This window comes from Dendronephthya gigantea, unplaced genomic scaffold (genome assembly GCF_004324835.1).
Source record: "Dendronephthya gigantea isolate DGI-Jeju-01 unplaced genomic scaffold, DenGig_1.0 000120F, whole genome shotgun sequence".
Classification (NCBI taxonomy): domain Eukaryota; kingdom Metazoa; phylum Cnidaria; class Anthozoa; order Malacalcyonacea; family Nephtheidae; genus Dendronephthya; species Dendronephthya gigantea.
Window position 1 is genome coordinate 1 of NW_021163130.1, and position 20,923 is coordinate 20,923.

The 20,923-nt window shown below is 36.2% G+C and overlaps 1 protein-coding gene across 4 annotated transcripts; it reads left to right on the top strand.

The window, feature by feature from the left end:
* Positions 1-6,976: 6,976 nt before the first annotated feature.
* LOC114535507 (potassium voltage-gated channel subfamily A member 2-like) lies at positions 6,977-20,877 on the top strand. Of its 4 annotated transcripts, none has more exons than XM_028556805.1 (4): positions 6,977-7,655; positions 14,438-15,549; positions 20,059-20,208; positions 20,506-20,877. In XM_028556805.1, the coding sequence occupies exons 2-4, from the start codon at positions 14,494-14,496 to the stop codon at positions 20,791-20,793; spliced, it is 1,494 nt and encodes a 497-aa protein (XP_028412606.1). In that variant the 5' UTR covers positions 6,977-7,655; positions 14,438-14,493; the 3' UTR covers positions 20,794-20,877. The 4 variants fall into 4 exon arrangements, with proteins under 4 accessions (XP_028412606.1, XP_028412608.1, XP_028412607.1 ...); XM_028556807.1 differs by lacking the exon at positions 6,977-7,655 and adding an exon at positions 12,945-13,056; XM_028556806.1 differs by lacking the exon at positions 6,977-7,655 and adding an exon at positions 13,813-14,238.
* The last annotated feature ends 46 nt before the right edge of the window (positions 20,878-20,923 follow it).

A 20,923-nucleotide genomic window follows, 5' to 3' on the forward strand; every position in this document is an offset into this window, starting at 1 on the left:
ATGTCACATTCAGTTACGAACACGAGTCAACCATGAATTTTTTATAAAGTTACCCTTATTGCTTCTTGACTTATCATGCAGGTAATAAGGAAATGAGCATTTAGTTTGCTAAGAAAAGCGACGAAAAACGAAAATAATTTGCATATACTTTTAAATTATGCAAATAATTTGAACAATACAATAGAACAATGAAATAATACAGGGTGAGTAAAAAAACTGACACCTTTGAAATTCAAATTAGCGGCGAACTTACGGCTGTAATATGACAATACCCATGTACAATCAACAAAAACGATTTGATAAAACTGTTCTTTTGTATTTACAGAGCTTAGAATGCATTTTAACTCCCAATGGGAACAAACTTTATGTTTTAGGTTAATTAATATGATATGCTTCGTATATCTATGAATTATTTTAAGCAACTTCTGTCACATTACAGCCGCTATGCGACTAATTTGAATTTAAAAGGTGTCAGTTTTTTTTTACTCACCCTGTAGTGTAAGCAAATCGACCCCCAAATTGTTTGCTCAGGGTAAAACCAATACTGTGCCATACAGTTTTGACACGACCCATCTGCAAGATCGCTCTGTTGGAAGCAGCTGGTACTTTGAACGATAAGTAGAGCACTATAATTCAATTTGTTTAACGAAGTACAATTGCCCGAATATTTCATACTATTAGCCAGGTCGAGTATTAGTAAAGGCTAATTGCCTTTAGAGGCCGGAATGTTAGTTAATTAATACAACATTGTGCTTTATTGTTCTATTGTATAGCTAATTGCCCTCAGGCTACACTGCATTGCTAGCCTTTGCCTGACATTAGGTCACACATTTTAATCTAAGTTTGACTGTCGCGCAGTGTAGACGTTTAATTACGTACAAATTATCCACCTTCGTGCTATCTACGACTATTGGAGTACATTAAGTGTAAACGAAATTCGAAGCTACACCTGCCACATCTCTATCTATGTCTGTGTCTATTCATCAATCTAAACTTTAGCTACAAGGATATACAGGAATATGTATATATACTCGATCGTGGCCGAATATATACCATATTCCAGTATAGTATTTTTTATCGTGTCTTAATTTAGACTAGTCTTACTGTCTTAATACGCCAATTCCTGAATTACGTATTTATTTCTTTGTGTTTGGAAATTTTGGCAAATTAATCGCATAAGTTGCATTAGTCTTGATCCCCCCCTGACGTTGGTGTCATTCATGGTCACTTCATGTGTACGTTCAGACAAGATCTTGAATGCATAAATCACCACTTATTATCATGATTGTTTATTATTTAGAATCGGGGTTTTCCCAGTTGAATCTATTAATCAGGATTACCTACTTCTCTCTCACATTTATTCTACAATATATTATTTTCTTTATGTATACTACCAAAGTGGGCTTGTGCCCATCCCATTTATTAATTTAAATGTTTAGCGAAACTATAACAAAATTTAACCAATGCAATGCATTCGTATTCTTTACAGCAATAATTCTAAATCATGCAATCACGAAATGATTGTAGGTCCCCAACCTCTGACATCCGCCTGGGATTGAATGAAAAATCCTAATGCTTACGTGGTGGTTGTAGGCGATCAAGTGTAAATTAGCCAAACTCAAAGCCTGACATGTTCTTAATATATAAACAATCAGGTTTGAAGGCTTTGCTGATTAAGCGATCTTACAAATCTTTTCGTTTTATATAGCTATATATTTTCAAAAGGGATTGTTCCCTAAACCGGTTTGGCATATATAGATACTATTGTTGAATATGATTTTTCGAACACAACTGGGAAATTTACCTTTGTTGGCATTGTTGCACACATTTAGGCAAAGACATGAAAATAAAAGTTCAAAAGGTTGACGTATACACCTTAGATTGAATACAAGCTGATTGCATCTAAAATATATTCACAAATTTTTCACCTGTTTGTTAGTTACCGTCGTCTGTGTCAGTCAACTTGTGTAGGACAGAATCTTTCAGTTTTGTGTTTATCAAACCCAATGAAAAACTTGTTATTTTGCGACTATATCTGTTCCTGATAGTGACTTCTTTCTGGTTCAAATTTCAGACGGTCGAATACATTTATACACATTGTAGTTGCAGGGGTTATTTCCGGTTCCTGTCGTGATTATAAATCACTTAGGTGAATACTGAAAAAGACGCTATCTGATATCTTTATTGGCTACGTTTTTTTACTTAATGTAAATGATTACGATGTCATCATTAGTGTGGTTTCCACGCAATGTTTATCTTGGTTTATTGATATGACTCCGTTCATTTCAGTGCAGTAACTAATAACAGTAACTATAAACTATTGCAGTTTAGTTTGTGCTTCGTCATCCTTTCTTTGTGAAGGTTGACCCTTGGTAACCTTTATTGTTTCATGCGAATAGCGAAAGATTCACGGTAAAACACCCAATTCATACATGCATATTACCAGGAATCGGCATTATGCCCACGTTCTAGTTTTTTACGGTAAAATAGGTTATCAGTTATTGCATTTAACAGTTCCTTTTAGACACCTTTTGCCAAATATTTCAGGTTACAATTCAAATCTAAAATCCCCTTATTAAAGTCATTAAACTATACACTAGGAACCCGGCGGGGTTTTCCCGTACTCAAAACTGCATGGTGGAATTGCATTTCAAAGAGTGGTGTTTACCCACAACCTAGCTTTTCTTTTCAGGTAAAATACCTAATATTATAATACACAATAACATAGCATGACCACAACCCTGTATGAACACTGTACCACCAAGATATCACGCGGCAGAATCGAAATAAACAGACCTTTCTTGGCGGTTGATGTTTATCCATTAGGATCTCCTTGGATATTCCTTTAATGCTGGCTTCGTTTTTGATAATTGCTTCAGTCCAGTGTAGCATCAAATCTGTACATAACACTATTACAGTACATAACACTATTACAATATGAAATGTGGAATCAAATAACAGATAAAACAATGGGAAGAGTTTAAAATATTATCAGAACTGGAAGAATTAACGGTGAAAAGGAACAACTCGTTTATAATCCTTGAAATGGTAGGAGTCTATTTTGTTTATTTCGAGGTTTATTTCGTATTTGCTGTACGAATACATTTTATGACCTTGGTACAGTATGTCGTTTTGCTCGGTTTTGCGAAGACGTGACCCACTATTTAAGGCTTTACATCATCGTTTTAACTTCAAAAAGAGTTCTTAAAAGTGTAATTCGGAGTTTTAATATAACAAATATCACTTTAAAGGTTAATAGAGTCGACTGCAATAACTGCATGAATTTAATAATCGAAAAACAACATTCGACGTTCACTGCTTGGTTATTTATATTATTTGTGCTGTTTTGATGTTTTGAAGGTTTAGCTATAATGAATTATTAACTCTCACTTAAACTGTGAAATTCTATAACTTAATGCAACGGAAAGCAGCAGAAAAACGGGTGATTTCACTTCATCTTTACGACTGTGTTTGTTTCCGAAAAATTTGAAACATCAGCTATCGGCTTTACATTTAGGACATTTCATAATATTGAAGGTTAGGTCTGGCTAGCTCAGGAAATATTTTGCTTCGTTTGAAATGGCGAGGGTTTGCTGCATGCATGTATTTCTAGTTAATTATATTAATTCAATCATGAATTATTAACCTTCTACACAATCGGCCTGCTCAGGTCAGTGAAATTAGTTTCCAGTCTTCAAATGACATCAAAATGTCATTTCCTATTAGTTAGTTGTCATAGTTTTTCAATGCTGACGTAGTGGAAGACTGGGACGCCGGAACAGAAGGGAAAGCAGGGAAAACTGATGTAGCTTTCTTCTTGCCTTTTACTAGGAAGGAAAAGGACGTCAAACAAGTATTATCTGTAAAAAGTATTGCGCTGGAACGCGCTAAAACACAGCTTTCGAAAAATCTTGGAATGCAACCATGCACCAGCTCAAGAATAGCACAATCGTCTGGTAAAAAAACTCCAATGCAGACACCAGAATCATGTAACAACAGACCGAAAAACGAGAAAAATTTTTTAACACTTTTTAGTTTGCATAATTCTAAAAGTTCCTATCCACTAGAACCCCCCCCCCTTCCCTTCCCTTCTTTCCTCGCATCGTCCTGGCGTACTTGATAGGGAAGGGGGACTGTAAATAGAACTTGTAAATATAATTATACCGCATTCTCTCTATTTAGTTCTCCCTCCCAAATGCCCCCTTTGAAGAATAAATCAATTAAGCGCCCCCCCTCCCCCCCATCTATTAAGATCGTCCCCCGTGTATCAGAAGTCTCCTATATTCGACTTTTTATTTAAAGTAATTTGTTTTTGATTTTTTGATCCATAATTGCCAATTCAATTTATGTGCAGTAGTACTCGGCGTAGTAGTTCCTTATGTTGCACATCTATAAGTTTCTTATTGGTCGAATAAGCAAAATAGTGTCCCGGGACCACCAGTCCATCTTCAAGAAACGTTGCTCCGGTCGGTGAGAATTGTAAGGATCACCCACCACGTTCCAAAAATTTAGAAACGAAATTTTAATGGGCAAATGCATGCCCACAATTATTTCTTCTGGGGCAGTTGAGATCAATACAACGGTATCAATTTGCGAACGCCAATTGCAAAGTCGTCGAAAATCTTTACTTCTTCCCTTCTATCATGTTTGCACGCGAGCTTCTTTCTATCTCAGGCTTCCAGACTTTCTTGTAGATGTGACACCCACGAGCCACAGTTTCGAATTTGCAATAGTTTGACCAAGGATATTCCTTGAACTCTTGCCAATCGGCATACTGATTTGAGTTTTGATACAATGAAACTAAAACTATCCCTTTTGCAAATTATCGGGAAAACGATCCGTTACTTCGTTACTATGCAAACAAAAAAAATCCAATCAGGTGCGATTTGCATCTGTGATTGATTTCTTGAAAATCTTTCAGGCTATAACGCAAGTTCATATTGTATAATCGCTTGTAAGTGCATAGCTTGATAAAAAAAACCTAGAAATTCCAAATCGTTTATGTAAGAAGACCGGTTGAAATCAACATCTCATAAAGTGATCAAGTATGTGGATATTCTACCGATTTGAATTTGGAAACCTCCACTTTGCTGAAGCCAGCTCGATCCATGCAGCATCCAAGAAGTACAAGATTGAGGGAAAAGTATTCTATATTGGAAAACAAAAAGGGAGAATCTGAACAGCTCAAAAAAATTCGAGTTGGAAAAGGCAACGACTGGATGGTGGCGGGAGACATATCACTTCGGATAAATTGGAAGAAGACTTGTTGGTGTGGATGGTTGAGAGACGCAGCACAGGATACGAGTGTGACGAAAATTTGTCAAGGTTATAGCCACAAAACTGCAGGAAGAAATGGAAAAAGAAGCCCGAACATCATTGCACTAAACTTTAGCGACGTATGGCTTGAAAAGTTTAAAAAAAAAACGGGTTCACGGTAAGACGGTGTACAACTATAGCTCGAAAAGGATTCGATCAAATTGTTGACAAACTAATAATGTGCATACATTATTGTGGAACGATATGATCTGAAATACTTCAATTGAAAAACGAGTAACACACACAGTAAATCTTACTAAATTCCGATTACTAAAAAAAGAAAATATAGCGGCCGACGGCACCAAGAAGCCATTCATTATGTTTAAAGGGGCGAAGCGCGAGGTAAAAAAAGCTGAATGAACGGTTTAAAAATAAGTTTATTCTAACAAGCAGTGACAACGGGTGGATAGGTGAACCATTGACGGAGTAATTCTTTTGCAACGTGATACGCGATAACTTTTTCTTTCGGTGGAGGTCACCTGTTTGCATGGGATGCATTTAGCTGCCACCTAACACCTGCCGTGAATAACATTCTAAACCAGGGTAAAGTTAACGGCGTCATAGTCCCTGGCGGTTAAACAAAATACATCTAAGCGGCAGACATAAGCTGGAATAAACTAATGAAGGAGTATTAAAAGAAATGTATGATCTTTGGCTGTCAGTGCATGAACATGAAGACAAAAAATTGTTGGATGGGTTTTGGAAGTTTGAAAAAGTTACCAACAGAAACATCCCCATTAGATGCATGAGGATGATGAAATACATTGAAGCGTAACTGTTGGAACTGTTGTACTTGCACTTCAACATTTTAAAACTTGCTGTTGTGTTGATGTGTATTTTGTTTTCCTATAATACTATGAACGTATTAATAAGCTTACATTTTGCGAAAAATTGTCTGAGATTTTATGGATAACTCTAAATAAGCCTCCCCTCAATTAAACCCTCCCTCTTTAATAACCCCCCCTCCAAAGAGTCTGGAAAGAATAAGCCCTCGGGGGCTTAATAGAGAGAATGCTAATATACAAAACCTCCTCAGCGCCCTCCTCTACATGTAGATTGAGAAACGACTAAAACTGATGATGGCGTGAAAATGATATCATAATTTTCCCTTCTAAAAAACGTAGAACGCCATTCACCCTTATGCACCATTTTCACGTCCTGTAGCAGTAACGTCTGATGTTTCATTTCGACAAACACAGTTTTAGAGTAAGAAATAAAACGCCCCAATTGTGAGGTCCAGAGATCAACAGAGATCAGTGTTATGCAGCAGCTGCTTACTTATTGTTAATAGGAAAACTGAACCAGGGATCATCTTCCGATACAAGGTACTAAACCCCTAGTTAAAGCTCCCGCCGAACCCAGCGTCGAGTTATCATCTTCGTAAATTTCGGATGCTTTTTTCGGTTTCCTGACCATGCTAAATTAACGTGACATGGCACAAGGACACTTTAGAATTAATACAAGATAAATATACGAAAACCCGACCCTCGGACAAAAACTTTTGGAATTATTCATTTTCTTTAGAAGACATGCACATCCCCAGCTGTTATGAAATGCTTGTTTCAACGACAGCTGTGCACAATTTTATTCGAAATGAAACGTTTAGAATGTTTGCATGTACCTGAGGTCGAAAACGAAGACAAAAACATCTCAAATCATCTCAATTTTTATCTGAAAGTCGTACATAAAACCACATTTCGATGATAAACTAAGTATTCCACATTTCGTACTTGTTGCTCGTTAATTATTGATAAACTACAAAACGTCCACGGCAAATTAATAATTAGAAAAACAGACGAGCAGGAGTACGTCGGAAATCGATCTTTCGTTTGTTTATTTCAAGCAAGCCTACTCGAGCAAAGATTTTATTATAGTCTTTTTGATTCTGAGACTATACTCAAGGTTACTACGAATATCTCAAAGTGCGAGGGCCATGTAAACCCGCTAGCTACACGCCTTATTTGGTCAAAGCCAACACGCTTAATGTAAACGTTGTTTATCCAAATGACGCGCGAAGACTGTGCAAGAAAATACAACGTAGTGGATGGGAGTATATACTACTAATTTTGGACATGTTCCCGTGGAATTATATGCATTATTTGAAGACGTAAATCAATAGATTTGGACGATTTACCGATAAACCGTTGAATAGCGTCGAGTTTGTTTTTGAATTCTTGAGTTTTATATCGCAAAATCGGCCGAAGACCAGTTATCAGGATTTCTTAACTCACCTTGCATTTAAAGTTGGCTAAGCGTGGAACTGCATGGCGTGTAACGCCGGAGGTATAGCGGGGTATCTTGGCGGAAAGCGTTCAAGCACCCATCGTCTGCTGACGACGGTAAGTCAAGAAGATTTTGTCGCGGAAAACATATGCAATTTATCGGTTATCTTTTCCTCATACAGCAGGTCACAAAAGCCCACTAAAAATAACCCAGTTAAATGCCTTCTATGGTTTTTATTAGCATCAGGTTGAACGAGCGAGTTATAGAATTCACAATCGTATCTAGTACGAAGCGATAAATGTTGCGGGCTATAGAGACGTAGTCAAAGCACGATCTGCATACGGGTTATATGGCACAAAATGCTTTTGTGTTGTACGACAAACAATGCTTTTGTCTCTCAGCGAAAATATATAGGGATTCTTTGATGTGTTTCAGCCTTAATCATGATAACAAGTGAATTGAAATGCTTAACAGACTAACCCATAATCCTGTTTGACAGCTGTTTATACGCACACAAAGCGGCTGACGTTTAAATCGTATATTCTACGTGTGTGTATGTATTCCTTAAACAGAGAACGCTTTGTTTAGTAAATCTAGCTATTTGAATATTCATTCAGTTTGAATGAAAATTAATTTAAATGATGGAATAAGGTTTTCTAACTAAGAGTTTTATAGAATCCTACGTGCCGACATACACAAATAAGTAAGGACATTTTTGTGTCTTGTAGCAGGTAACATTCCGTTGCTAGGCAACCTGTTACGTAATGGCCAATATTGGCTACCTCAAATTTGTTTAATTTAATTCAGAGAACAAAATTCATTATTCCACAAGACCAACGATTACATTTTTGCCCTGTATTGCATGAGCCAATCGTTCTCTTAGCACATTTAACAGCGCTTTTGCTAAAAATAATTAATTTAGGGGGACGCGTTCAGTTTTTTTACAAAGACTCTTATAATGTTGGCAATTTAGAGGGAATTGTTTATTTATTTACGCTTAGACATCATTATTGAAATTTGAATAAACTAGGAGCGATGAGAAGTTCAGAGGTGTGAACTTCAGTCTCGTAGTCTGAAAGAGGAAGAAGGATTACAAAGACAAAATTACCAGCGAAATTAAACATTCTTATTCCACTTTTCCATGTAACTTTGCAGAAAACTTTATTTACTGTTAAACATTCAAAATATATAATCAAGAGATGTTCAAGATTGCGAAAATTATTTTCCCTCGCATAAATATTTCTAGCTTTGAAAAAGAAAAGCGAAGACTGAATTCTGAATGTAATGACATCTTGAGAATATATTATGAGAATGATATGTCAAAATATTGTACTTAGCTTTGTCTGAAGATGCCTTTGAAATGAAGTCGAATATTTACCGATTTACACTCTTCGTATTGTTTTGATGTCTTCGAAATGTGCATGCAAATTTACTCTTTACTTTTCCAGTTTTTTTTAAAAATAATAGAATGATTTGCTGATATCATCGCAGCGAACCCATTGCAAATTGTTCGCAGTGTTCGGACCTAAATTATATACATTAAGGCCGTTTTCCACTCCAACTGTATCGTAGCGAAACGTAGCGTATCTCATTGTTTTAAAGTCATTAGTTCTGGTCAAATACCTCGGAAACAAAGAAATACGCTACGTTACGTTGCGATACGGATGAAGTCGAAACTGGCCTTATCCTCAGTTGACTGTTTAGTTATTTATTCGACGTAATGTTTCAGCCTCATTACTTATATCAGGCAAAATAACTATTCTTTGACTTTAATTGTTTCGTAAATTTAGTTTTATTAGTATTTAGTTTTCTATAGAATTAGATGATTTTCTCGGCATTTTCCGAGTGCAATTTTATGCAGTCACCTAATTATTCAAATCAATGCAGATAAATCGCTCCATGATCTGATTTTTCCTTATCGGAAAACTGATTTGCCCGAGTCCCAGACTTGTTGTGGAAAATAAACTGAACCCAATATTGCTTGGTGTATCGAAAACTAAGTAAACTATGTATTATTAATGTAGTATACACAAAATCTATTAAATTATAATTATAGCATTATAGCTACCACATTTTTTGACGCAGGTGGTTAAATTTTTGATAAATACGTGCCATCATAATACGTTTTCCTTAATTCCCATTATATATGTTCATGAAATTCTTGGGAGCTGAACAAGTAAAATGTCCAGATCAAGTGGGATTATTTGGGGATACTAATTATTATTATAGCCGCCGTTAAAACACACCCAGCACGGCATTAATATGATAATATATAATGCATTTGATAAACGGTATTACAATAATAGCTGCTATCCATTAACCCAAATACAAAAAGCATAAAGCTACAAAGGTATTAATTTTAGACACCGTTAGGCGTTATGTCCAAAATGTTTACGCTGTCGGCACGTATAAGAAGTGCGACGTTTGAAAGAAAAAAATTCTCACGCGGCTCAAGAGCAAGTATATCACTTGGCCTGTTTGCAACGATTAATAGCTGAATCACATAAGTATGAGAAACAAACAATTATTAACCGCCATTAGCTGCATTATATTTTATTAAATACTGATATCGTGGCCGGAACCGTTTTGCACCGGACGTTTACAACTCTCTTTAACTCTTCTTCAACTTTTGCTAATACTCAATTTCATCGCATCATTTAAATTGGCAAGAGTCCTAGTATACATGTTTACTTTATATGGAAACAACCCAGTTATCTACAAACTCAGCAATAGAATAAAGGTTAATTAAGTCGGCAAAGAACAGAAGGAAAAATTCATACTTAAAACATGTTTGTTTTTAAAGTTGTTAAATATTTTATGCGTAAATTTTGCACGTACAGTACATTTGTATTTCTTTCTTTCTTTAATGGAGATTGATTTGGCCCCAACAAACATTTTATTCCTGCTTTGGTAAAAGTATAAAGGATCCCACTTTTTTCTTATATTGTTATTTTCATTTGCCTTTGAGAAATGAGATCAAATTATATGTTATATATGGCATTATACAAATGCATGTTATTAGATCTTACTGCTCAGCAACTCAAAACAATTTGAAAATAAAAGACCTCCAAGGTTGCTGTATAATGATGTTACAATGCAAAAGCCGGTCATGTTAGTTATAACAAAGCAAATGTATAAAATGCGAAAATTCGTACGACAGTATACTGAGTTTCAAATTGTGGTGTTGTGGCCGCTCCAGTCCTGAATACATTAAGAACAGCCTACGTTCAAAAATCTCTTTTGCCGCATATTTAAGGTTGATTAAATCATGCTAAGTTTATACATGAAATGAAAGAGATTTGGAAGTGTTCAAATTGTAGTTATCAAATATTTTTGTGCGTACATATAATATCCTAATATTTTTCTTTTTTCCAATATGTAAATCAGTTATATTCTAATGTCTATAATCACAGTTCATCACCGGACAGCTTCTTGTATGTGCATTATCATAACAGGACAATATTAAAAAAAGAGTAACGTTGCGCACTAGCTATACGGCCCTATACAACAGATATCTCTCTGAGACTGAGACATTCAGAATCCGTTTACGCCGGATTTGGAAGCATTGTGGTTATGGCAATAAAATTATTTACTTCTTTAATTCTGATTAAACTATTATCACCAGTTGTAGGCCATCATCTCTTATTTAAGAAATATATAATTGAGATTGACATTGTAGGCCTCAACTCGCGCTCCAAACCACAAGATTTCCCTAAAGGTGGTTCGTTTAAACGACGCGTGTTGGATATCTATCGTGATTGTGTTCGAAAAAAAGTTTTATTAGAAATTAATGAACAACTTACTTTGATTTATGGGAAGCTTTCGGAAACAATCGCAAAATATTCCCACACAGAAAAACGTCACTTGAACCCCAAATGATGACGACATCATGACGAGACTGATTTATTCGCCGAGCGCTAGGAGATATCTGTCCGTGTTTTAGCTTTCAGTGATAAAAGTCTCAAAATTCAATTTCCGTTGTAGTTACTGGATTATAAAAAGCTACTCTCTATAATTATATTATTTCAAAAAATACTTAAATTTCTGTGCACGTTTTGGAATTCTGTTGACTATTTTTACTATGGTCAACTAAGGTTAGAAGGTACGCTGCGTGCATGAATGTCATATATGTCATTGATATTAACTTGTGCGGCTATATGAGATTCTTATCCTATACTGAGCAGTTTTCATGAACGTTACTTTGAGACCTAAAACTTTTGAAACAATTTAAACCTGTGAACGAAGGGGTTTTCATTCAATATATTGTGAGTCTTTGAAGATATTGTCGGAGCCTTCACAGAGGGTTTGATAGACCGGCCGCAGTGTAAAAAATTGGAATAATGACCTTGATCTCTATGAGTAGACGTTTAACTGCTGTCTAAAAGATTGCTTGATCATATTGTTTTTGTGTACCTAATGACGCACAATACCGCGTTATATTGCGTCAAAGGATCACGTTTGTAGAAAATTCAAATCATCAAAAATCTTTCCAAAGTTCAAGTTATATTTGAATATTTTATTTAGAACATCAACATTTTTCAATAACCGGCCTATCGAACCTTATAGGTTTCTATACGCTCTTTCTGCATGCAGCGATATGATTGTCTGCCTGTATACAACATACATAGCTATAGGAGATAGTTTGCTCGTTTGCTGAATACCACTGCTTTTTTACAAGGGAATTAAACTATTTCTAAATCCTATATACAACTCTAGTTTTGCCTTTCGCCGAGCCTACCGTGAGAAACTTTCAACGCTTTCAAATTTTTATCATTTAATACATGCATAGGTAAGCAAATGCATAGCTATACTTAACGATATGCGGAAAACTAAGTTCTTTCGATTTATTCACCACCTTGCTTTTATGCAATTAGGGTTTTACCTTTTTACGTGCGTGTATAAGTGCATGCATGCGTAAAATGAAAAACGCGTACGTGGAAAGCAGCCCTTAACCGAATCTTAAACCTGCATGTTCTACCCTGTGTCATGAATAGACTAAAATCGCTCTGTTTGGTCAAATATAACTTAAGGAAGAACGGTCATATTATTGGACTGGTATACATAGCAATATTCGTAAGTACCCCCCATGCATAAGTTGGTCTTTGTTAGATTGTCGTCTTCACCACGAAGTATATATATATATATACATGCGTACGGGAGTTTTTGTTTTGATCTTGAATAATTTCTGTTGAATGAAGTTCAGACAATGCGGCACTTCAACTGCATATATTAAACACATGAAGCAAATCGTAGTTACTAATCGTCAAGAGCCGTTTTCCCATGCATCCATTAAGAAATGAACTGTCTGTCATTGAATTTCTGGCAGTTTGACAGAGTACAACCGCCACGGCTATCTATGCCGCTTGTATCATTAAGAGCCTAAATATATGTTTACTCAAACGGCGACCTGAATACTTGAGTTTTTGCGTGAGTATAACAAACTCATGAGCATATGATAAATGGCAAAGCACCGTGTAATAATTATGGCTAACGCAGTTTACTTATCTGGATGTTGAGGTTAGGGTCATTTTAAATGTTCCTATTAACCCCAATGCAAGTAGGTAAATGCTAGGTAAAGTAAGCATGCGACGACACTTGGAATATAGATAGGATTTGCCTTCGTTTTGAAACATTTGGAAATTGTCTTTTGAAATTTTGAATAATCTTTCAGTATTTTATTCTGTCCCGATCATCTGATATGCTAGCCGAAGATTCATTCAAGCACAGCGTCGCAAATTTCATCATTGTATTGCACGCGTTTGTAGATTCTGTTTGAAGTATACGTTGTCTTACTATTAAGCCAACAGACAAGAACAAAGTCATTGAATATTGAATAATACTCGAACAATTTTGACCGTTCATGGCAACTATGCGTGCTTTATGAACCGAAATTACATTTCAAGTTCACCGAAACTGTTTCCAAATAGAGCGAATTGCGCCTGAATTGTGTCCTATTCTTCTGGATATTGATTCGATAATAGAGATAACGTAAAATTTAGATGAGCGATACAACGTATGCCGTCAGTTGCCATGCAGTTTGGCATTAGATTGAGACTAATCATTTATGATGATAATTTCGTCTTTCCTATAACTAGCGCGTATATATATTGACAAGTGAATTACTTTGTACGCGGTGACTCGGCCACCTCACAACCATAGCATGCGACTTGCTATTAAAGCTATATGGCTATACATTGTCATTATAATTTCGATAAATAGTTACACTTTCCTCTCGATAAATTCACTGAACCGGATCGAAAATTTAACCAGCTTTATCTCAAAGATTCAAGTGCTTTGACAGTTTCATCAAAGCATAATAATCTCTTTCATAATTATTTTCGACGTCCTTGCTGCCAAGTTTGCGAGATACCTGGCAAATGGACATTTTAATAAAATTGCTATGTCATAAACTTTGCTCTTGTTGTATAACACAGCGCTGCGATAATGCTGAATATTTACACAGACTACAAACACCTATCACTTATGACTTAACCTTACGTTGTCAAGGCTTACGTATCTTAATTTGTTCAACAAGGTCGTGACCCACATCCAAGAGAAGGCGTATTAAGCGATGCCTGCCTGTCAACACTTTTAGCCGCTTATTGTACGTTGCTGAACATCTGAACGGCACGAGTGTAATTTATTCACGGGATAAATAAATAAAAAGTTTATGTCGGGCAAAATAAATAATTTATGCAGGTGAACGTTTGTACAGTGTTGCTTGTATTTCAACGAGGGGAGACGCTTTGTCCTTGTGTGTGCGAATGATTGTGTTATACATCGAATTTATGTATAGTGTTGTGGTGTGAAAGCGAATTGATAATGCCGTAATGGACTTATAATCGGTCTCTGGGTCTTCAATACTGAATGCGATGCTTTCTTGCTCTCTTGTTTGTAGGAAATCATCCTTCGGACACACGCTATATAACATGGAGCGAGAGGCAAGATAAGAATATGGACACACAGTACGGCAAACCTCGCAGCTCGCTGCCGGAATCAGAAAATGGCGGTGTCGTATTATCGCGACATCACAACCCCGACCAAGATGATGAAACACAATCATACAACAACGACGACGAGTCGGGTGAAGAGCGAGTTGTTGTGAATGTCTCGGGTTTGAAATTTGAAACACGACAAAAAACTTTGGATGAATATCCAGAGAGTTTACTGGGAAACCCGTCGAAACGGGCCCGTTACTATGATCGGAATCAAAAGGAGTATTTCTTCGACCGGAATAGACCGGCGTTTGATGCTATATTATTTTATTACCAATCCCGGGGGAAGCTACTACGACCTAATAACGTGCCAATGGATGTATTCGCTGACGAAATACGATTTTACGAACTAGGAGACGATGTATTACAGCGTGTGGAGCAAGAGGAAGGTTACATAGAGGAAGAGAAGCCGGACCTACCGGACCATCCATTACAGAGAGCGATTTGGAAGCTCTTTGAGTTCCCAGATACGAGTTTGGCCGCTCGTATTATAGCTATTATTTCAGTGTCTGTAATCAGCATATCCATTGTGACATTTTGCATCGAAACATTGCCTCAATTTCGACCAAAACCGGAAGAAATTGTGAATGGCACTGTCCAAAGAGAGGCCGAAGATGAGCGTCGTCAGCCTTGGTTTGGGCTCGAAACTGCGTGTATTATTTGGTTTACATTTGAATACTTAGTAAGACTCTTCTCTTCGCCGAAAAAGCTTGTATTTTTGCGTTCGTTTCTCAATATCATCGATGTAGTAGCAATCTTACCGTATTATATTACCCTGCCAATGAAGAGTTCAAAGGCGTCGAGTTTGGGTGTCCTACGAGTCATACGTTTGGTTCGTGTCTTCCGGATATTTAAACTCTCTAGACATTCACGAGGGCTTCAAATTCTTGGCCATACGCTACGCGCCAGCCTTCGTGAACTTGGATTACTGATATTTTTCCTACTCATCGGTGTCATTCTATTCTCCAGTGCTGTTTATTATGCTGAAGGAGGAGAGCAGGGAACAAACTTTGGGGTAAGTTTAATTGATGCCATTTCCGACCATTTTAGCAAAGAATTCTTAAACTACATTTGTGTAGTTGTGTATCCACATCGATACTAAAGACCGGGCAACTTGTACGAAACATCTCAAGTTTCCGGGGAATGGACAGCCCAGCTGCACCTCCCAGTAAAAGAGTTCAATTTCGAAAGAGTTTCAGGTTGCTAGATTGTTAACAAGTTCGGACCTATAATTTTATATGTTATGCAATTTTGTTGATAGTTTACATAAATAACATGAACCAGTTATGTATATACATGATCGGAGTCTGCTTTTGTTTGAGACGCTTGCATAAATGTCTGCTAAAAATTGAGCTCCATATATGCCTTTATTTTAGTGTAAAACTATTAGTCATCATATATGGCCCAATTAACAAAAACGTTTATACTTAATGCAGCATGATTGATGTTTCTGTTGCTGTTGCTAACCACCGTTTATTGAGACCCGAACAAAGAAAGCGATATCACGTTTCTACAATTCTTATTTTGTTTCCCCCCAAATTCACGACTTTACAATTTAAAGGCATTTCTTCCCGCAAAACATTAAGCTTCCTTAACGACTATTGTAACAGGCTACGATTTAACATAAACAAAATATAGATCTAGCTTTTACGAGCAGGTGGAAATAATATTTAATGCGAATTCATATTCACGTCGAGTTATTTGTTTAAACATATTTCGTTTTGAAAGTCGAGTCTTCAAAGTAATTGTAGCGTTTAGAAGCATTATCGCTATCTTATGATAAACTTGCAAAGAAAACCGATAGTGTGCAACCCAACACACACATACAAACTGACTTTTTTTTCAACATAAGGGGAAACTTACTTATATAGAAACATTAAATGGCTTTGAAAACAACTGCTAATGTGAGTCATGTCGCGGGTCGTGTAGCTATACACTACCTCGGAAACGAAATGAAATATGAGAAACAAAGAATAGAACATAAAAATAACTCTCTGATTTGTATCGGAGTTATCTTTTAACCAATATCAAAAACTGATATCAGAGCTATAGGGGATGTAATAACTTATTCCTTCCAGCTTGCTTGTAATGTATTATGCATTGCAGCAACTTCAATAGCCTGTCGAGTCATTGTCTGATTCATCACATCAATTTTAAAGATTTGTCTTTCCAGTGTTTTCAATGCAATCTGAAGAGTCAATCCAAATCATGAAATATGAAGTAATAAGCGGAATGTAAGCTCATCGTCTTATATTTCGAACTATAGAATTTGAGCAAGATGAAAATTTTAAACAAGCCTTGATTTGTTCAATAAAATTACAGAAGAATGGACAATTTAATAACGCCGAATGCGAAGGGATACAAACGACAATTCACTAAATCCAAATTTGAATGTATAATTTGTTCAAATGTTTACTTCACACCGGCCAAAACCTGTTAATTTAAAAACTACCGCTTTCACACAATCAATTTTTATCACAGAGACACGAGAATTTAAGCTCAATTTATAAATGTTGAATATATTTCGGACACTTTAAAGTTCATAAATAAGTATGGCTATATGACATGACAACTTGGTTTTCTATTCATCGCTCTATGACCTAAATTAAAGTTTATTTTCTTTAAACGCTTGTGGTTTAACGTGTGGTAGGCAAACAAGTTATTTTGTTTTCAAAACCCTTCAGAATTAAATAAAGGAATTGTAAATCGCCGAAGATGGATACATATAGAATTCTTTTTTTGTTTTTACTGAAAATTTTGTACCCTCGACCGACATTACAAAGTCCGCGGACTATATATTTGGAGTATCAACGTAATATTTTGAAATTCAAATGTCTGTGCACGTAGACATTGCATTTATACAATGAAAAGATTGAATAGATTGATATTTTGCCGACGATTTGTGAATCTGTGATGTCTTAACGGGTTCATTTTGCGACTTGCAGGAAACATTTATGCGTGGGAATTGGGGAGGGGCCGGGAAATAAGTCAAGGTCCTGTAACCAATTCTTAGGAAAACTCTTAAAACCCTTTACTATATAGAAATTCACCGACATGCACTCCTTCCTCGTAAACACAAGCTTTAACGTTTTTGAAATGATTTTACAAAAATATCTGTATCTAATGCCGTGCATCATGTCTATCAGAATAGTCAACTTCAACCGGACTTCGTGTTGATACGTTTTGTCGTTTCAAGCAACATCATATTGCATGTGCATGAGAAAGTACGTTAATATAAAAAAAGTTAGAAGACGCTTTTTTAGAAAAGAACTGACAAAATATTTTTGATCACAAAAATTTGGCTGTAAAGCAATTTTTCACCACAATTAAGACATGATTTCGTATATTAACTGAGCGACAATTATTGTATAACACTGTTTTATCCACATGTTGTATGCAAATGAAATTCTGGTCGAATTCAGGATGCATGCATAACTTATTGACCATTATTTTGACTGAAGCGAGTTTTTTAATGCCCGTAACTATAATTATAGGATCTTCGGCGTCACATTTGCATCACAATTTCATGTTGGTGAAAAAAAGATAGAATTGTTATCGTTTTAGATACGTAATCTGTATCATCTTGTGGTCCAAAATGCTGACGTATTGTTTTATCTGTTGATAATTTTGGTTCGAAGATTTATTGACACAAATTCCTCTTTGCGAGTTGGGATGACAGTTTTTGCTAATATACAAAAAAGTCGCATTGCACGTAATCAACGATCGATTTGTAACTGCAATTCACTATTAACGATTTGGATCGGGGGAATTAAAGCCTGAAATTTAGCACAAATCGCGATAATAACTCAGGTTGGAAAGATCTTGTGATCAGAAGATTACTAACATTAAAACGTATGGAATTTTTACGCATGTTTTTTACAAAACCTCCGATCAATATTTGCTTCAGTCAAGCTGCAAATTTTAAAGCAGAAATTTTTTATGTATTTTTATCTTTATATAGTTAAAATTCTCAACTTGAATACTATCTCACTGTCGCTTCGCCAGTGAAACTACAATTTGACTAAGCCGGAATCCTGCCAATTCATCGAGAGTATCTACACCACCTTGTAGGAACTTAAGTCAAATATAACACCTTAATTGTGTGAATTACTATAGAGTGACAAATTCATACCTAACAAGCCTAACTAACAGGTACATCTAGTGTCAGTAGTGAGTAGCAAATGCGAGGGCGTGATATTTTACGGGTTGTTTAATTTTTCAGCAGCCATAAATTCTGAGGTTTTCAGCAAACCTCATAGATTATTCATTTCTGGCGAACGCCAGCTTGCGATTTTAAATAACCGTAATTCAAGTTGCAAGCATGCCTTTGGTTTATCGCCTCGTTGTTTTGAACGCATTCTGCTAACAAAGTAACAGCTTTATTCCGATTATCATGTTCCACATTTTAATGGGAGCATGCTCATAGTGATAACAAAGCTCTGCAGCATTCGCCTCGCCCGCCATGGAGAAGGTGGAAGCAAAGTAAGGGGTCTGTACGTATTAATTTCCCTCTTTATCACAACGAGTGCACGTATTGCATGAGATTAGTTCTTGGTAGTTCTAGCTGTGAAAGAAATAATTATATTTTCATGTAAGGACAAAGACAAGCACCGTTGATAATTGTTGTTCATTGTATCTCAGCCATGCTGGGTACTTCCGATCGCCGAACATAACGTCAGCATATTCACAACGACCATATAATTAAACAACAATTATTTTAAATGTCTGCTCCCTGTTCGGAAGATTAAAATGATCGAGATTAGCTAAAAGTTGCACAATGAACGTAGAATTTGCTACAAATGTTTAAACTACTGTTTTTCATGCCGTTGATCAGCTAAGAGATGTCAGTTTGATTGACAGAACATCGGCATGCATTCTTGAAACAAACATTTAAGTGCGCTGATAAAGGCGAAGTTTCGAGAAGATTTCGAGAACTGAAAATACCTTATGCAAATGTACTTAATTATCTTTCAATCTCTTGTAATCATATGTAATTGACTTGCCTACTGGGTGAATTTAATCTTTTTATGACACATTTACATGTTTGTAACACGCTTGTTATTCACTTAAAAGAACCTTGAAAGAGCTTCTGTTTTTTTGCCGTTGAAAGACGCGACATGTTTTGATGGTTTAATATACTTCACAAACACGTGTGTTTAACTGGCTTTTAAGATTTTTACTCCACTGATTTTCGGCATTTAATCACCAGCTACTGAGGTTAGATTGTTATTTAAATAATATTTAATGACGTAATCGAGGTCGAACATTCAAAGCAACCGTGTTCACGCTACAAGCGCTAAAAACTGCTCATATTCATTCTATAGCCATTCTAGAAAGCTTCCGTTACACTACAATTACTACAAAAACCTAAGAGCCGCTTGTTAAGCTGGATTGTTCCTCGCCGATCACTTGTCATAACTGAAGATAGTCTGTTGCTATAGGGCAATAAACAAGTGTTTACCGGCAAAAATGCCAAAATACTGAATGTAGCCTAAATTTTCATGTTATTTCATTTTACTTTCAGAGCATTCCCGAAGCATTTTGGTGGGCGGTGGTGACCATGACGACCGTCGGTTATGGCGACATGAAACCGGTCACGCTTTGGGGAAAGATCGTGGGCTCACTTTGTGCAATATCTGGTGTTCTGACCATTGCTCTTCCAGTACCGGTTATTGTAAGTATAGCATGAATTACTGCTTCAATTAGCATCTTTACTCCCGTTCGTTTTTGAAAAGACAAAATAGACAACCTGTTTTTAAGTTATTTCAATATGGCGGCAATTTGATAAGTTGCTATGTGCGGCAGCCTTGCTTTTAAGATTTGATGAATGTTTAAAGATTCAAGTTATCTTGAGTCTGTTTCTTTTTTTTGGAAAAAAAGTTTTATCTTATAAGTTTTGAAAAAGTTTCAGCGCCTTTTTACCGTATTTTCATAATATAGAAAAGTAAGACTACGATCATTTCTTGTATAGGTGAGCAACTTCAACTACTTCTACCATCGCGAGAACGAACACCGAGCTGCAGAAGCCAGTCGTAAAGAGAAGGAGGAGAAAGAGAAAAGAGCACAAGAGTTGAGAGCTAGGGATGAAGAGGAGGAAGGTGGGATCAAGATGGACCACAATGGTATGAATGGACCTGAGAGTACTGGTGTCGACCATAACACAGCCTACCCTAAGACAACGTATTCCAAGGTTCCTACCACACTAAAAGCCGAGTCAATTGATATCTCGGATGATACATTGGATACTACTAGGATCTAGTTCATTTTTCACGTGATTACATAAACATCACCTAATTGGTCTACCATTTGGAATGGTACTTTTATTAATGTTGTTACCTACATTGTAAGGTAACTTCGTAATCGTCATTAGACCATAACGTGAAATATAT

Coding starts and splice junctions, on each gene's coding strand:
- LOC114535507 (XM_028556804.1), top strand. CDS start 14,407: ATGCGATGCTTTCTTGCTCTCTTGTTTGTAGGAAATCATCCTTCGGAC. Junction 15,550..20,058: donor AGCAGGGAACAAACTTTGGG/GTAAGTTTAATT, acceptor TTTTACTTTCAG/AGCATTCCCGAAGCATTTTG. Junction 20,209..20,505: donor CTCTTCCAGTACCGGTTATT/GTAAGTATAGCA, acceptor TTTCTTGTATAG/GTGAGCAACTTCAACTACTT.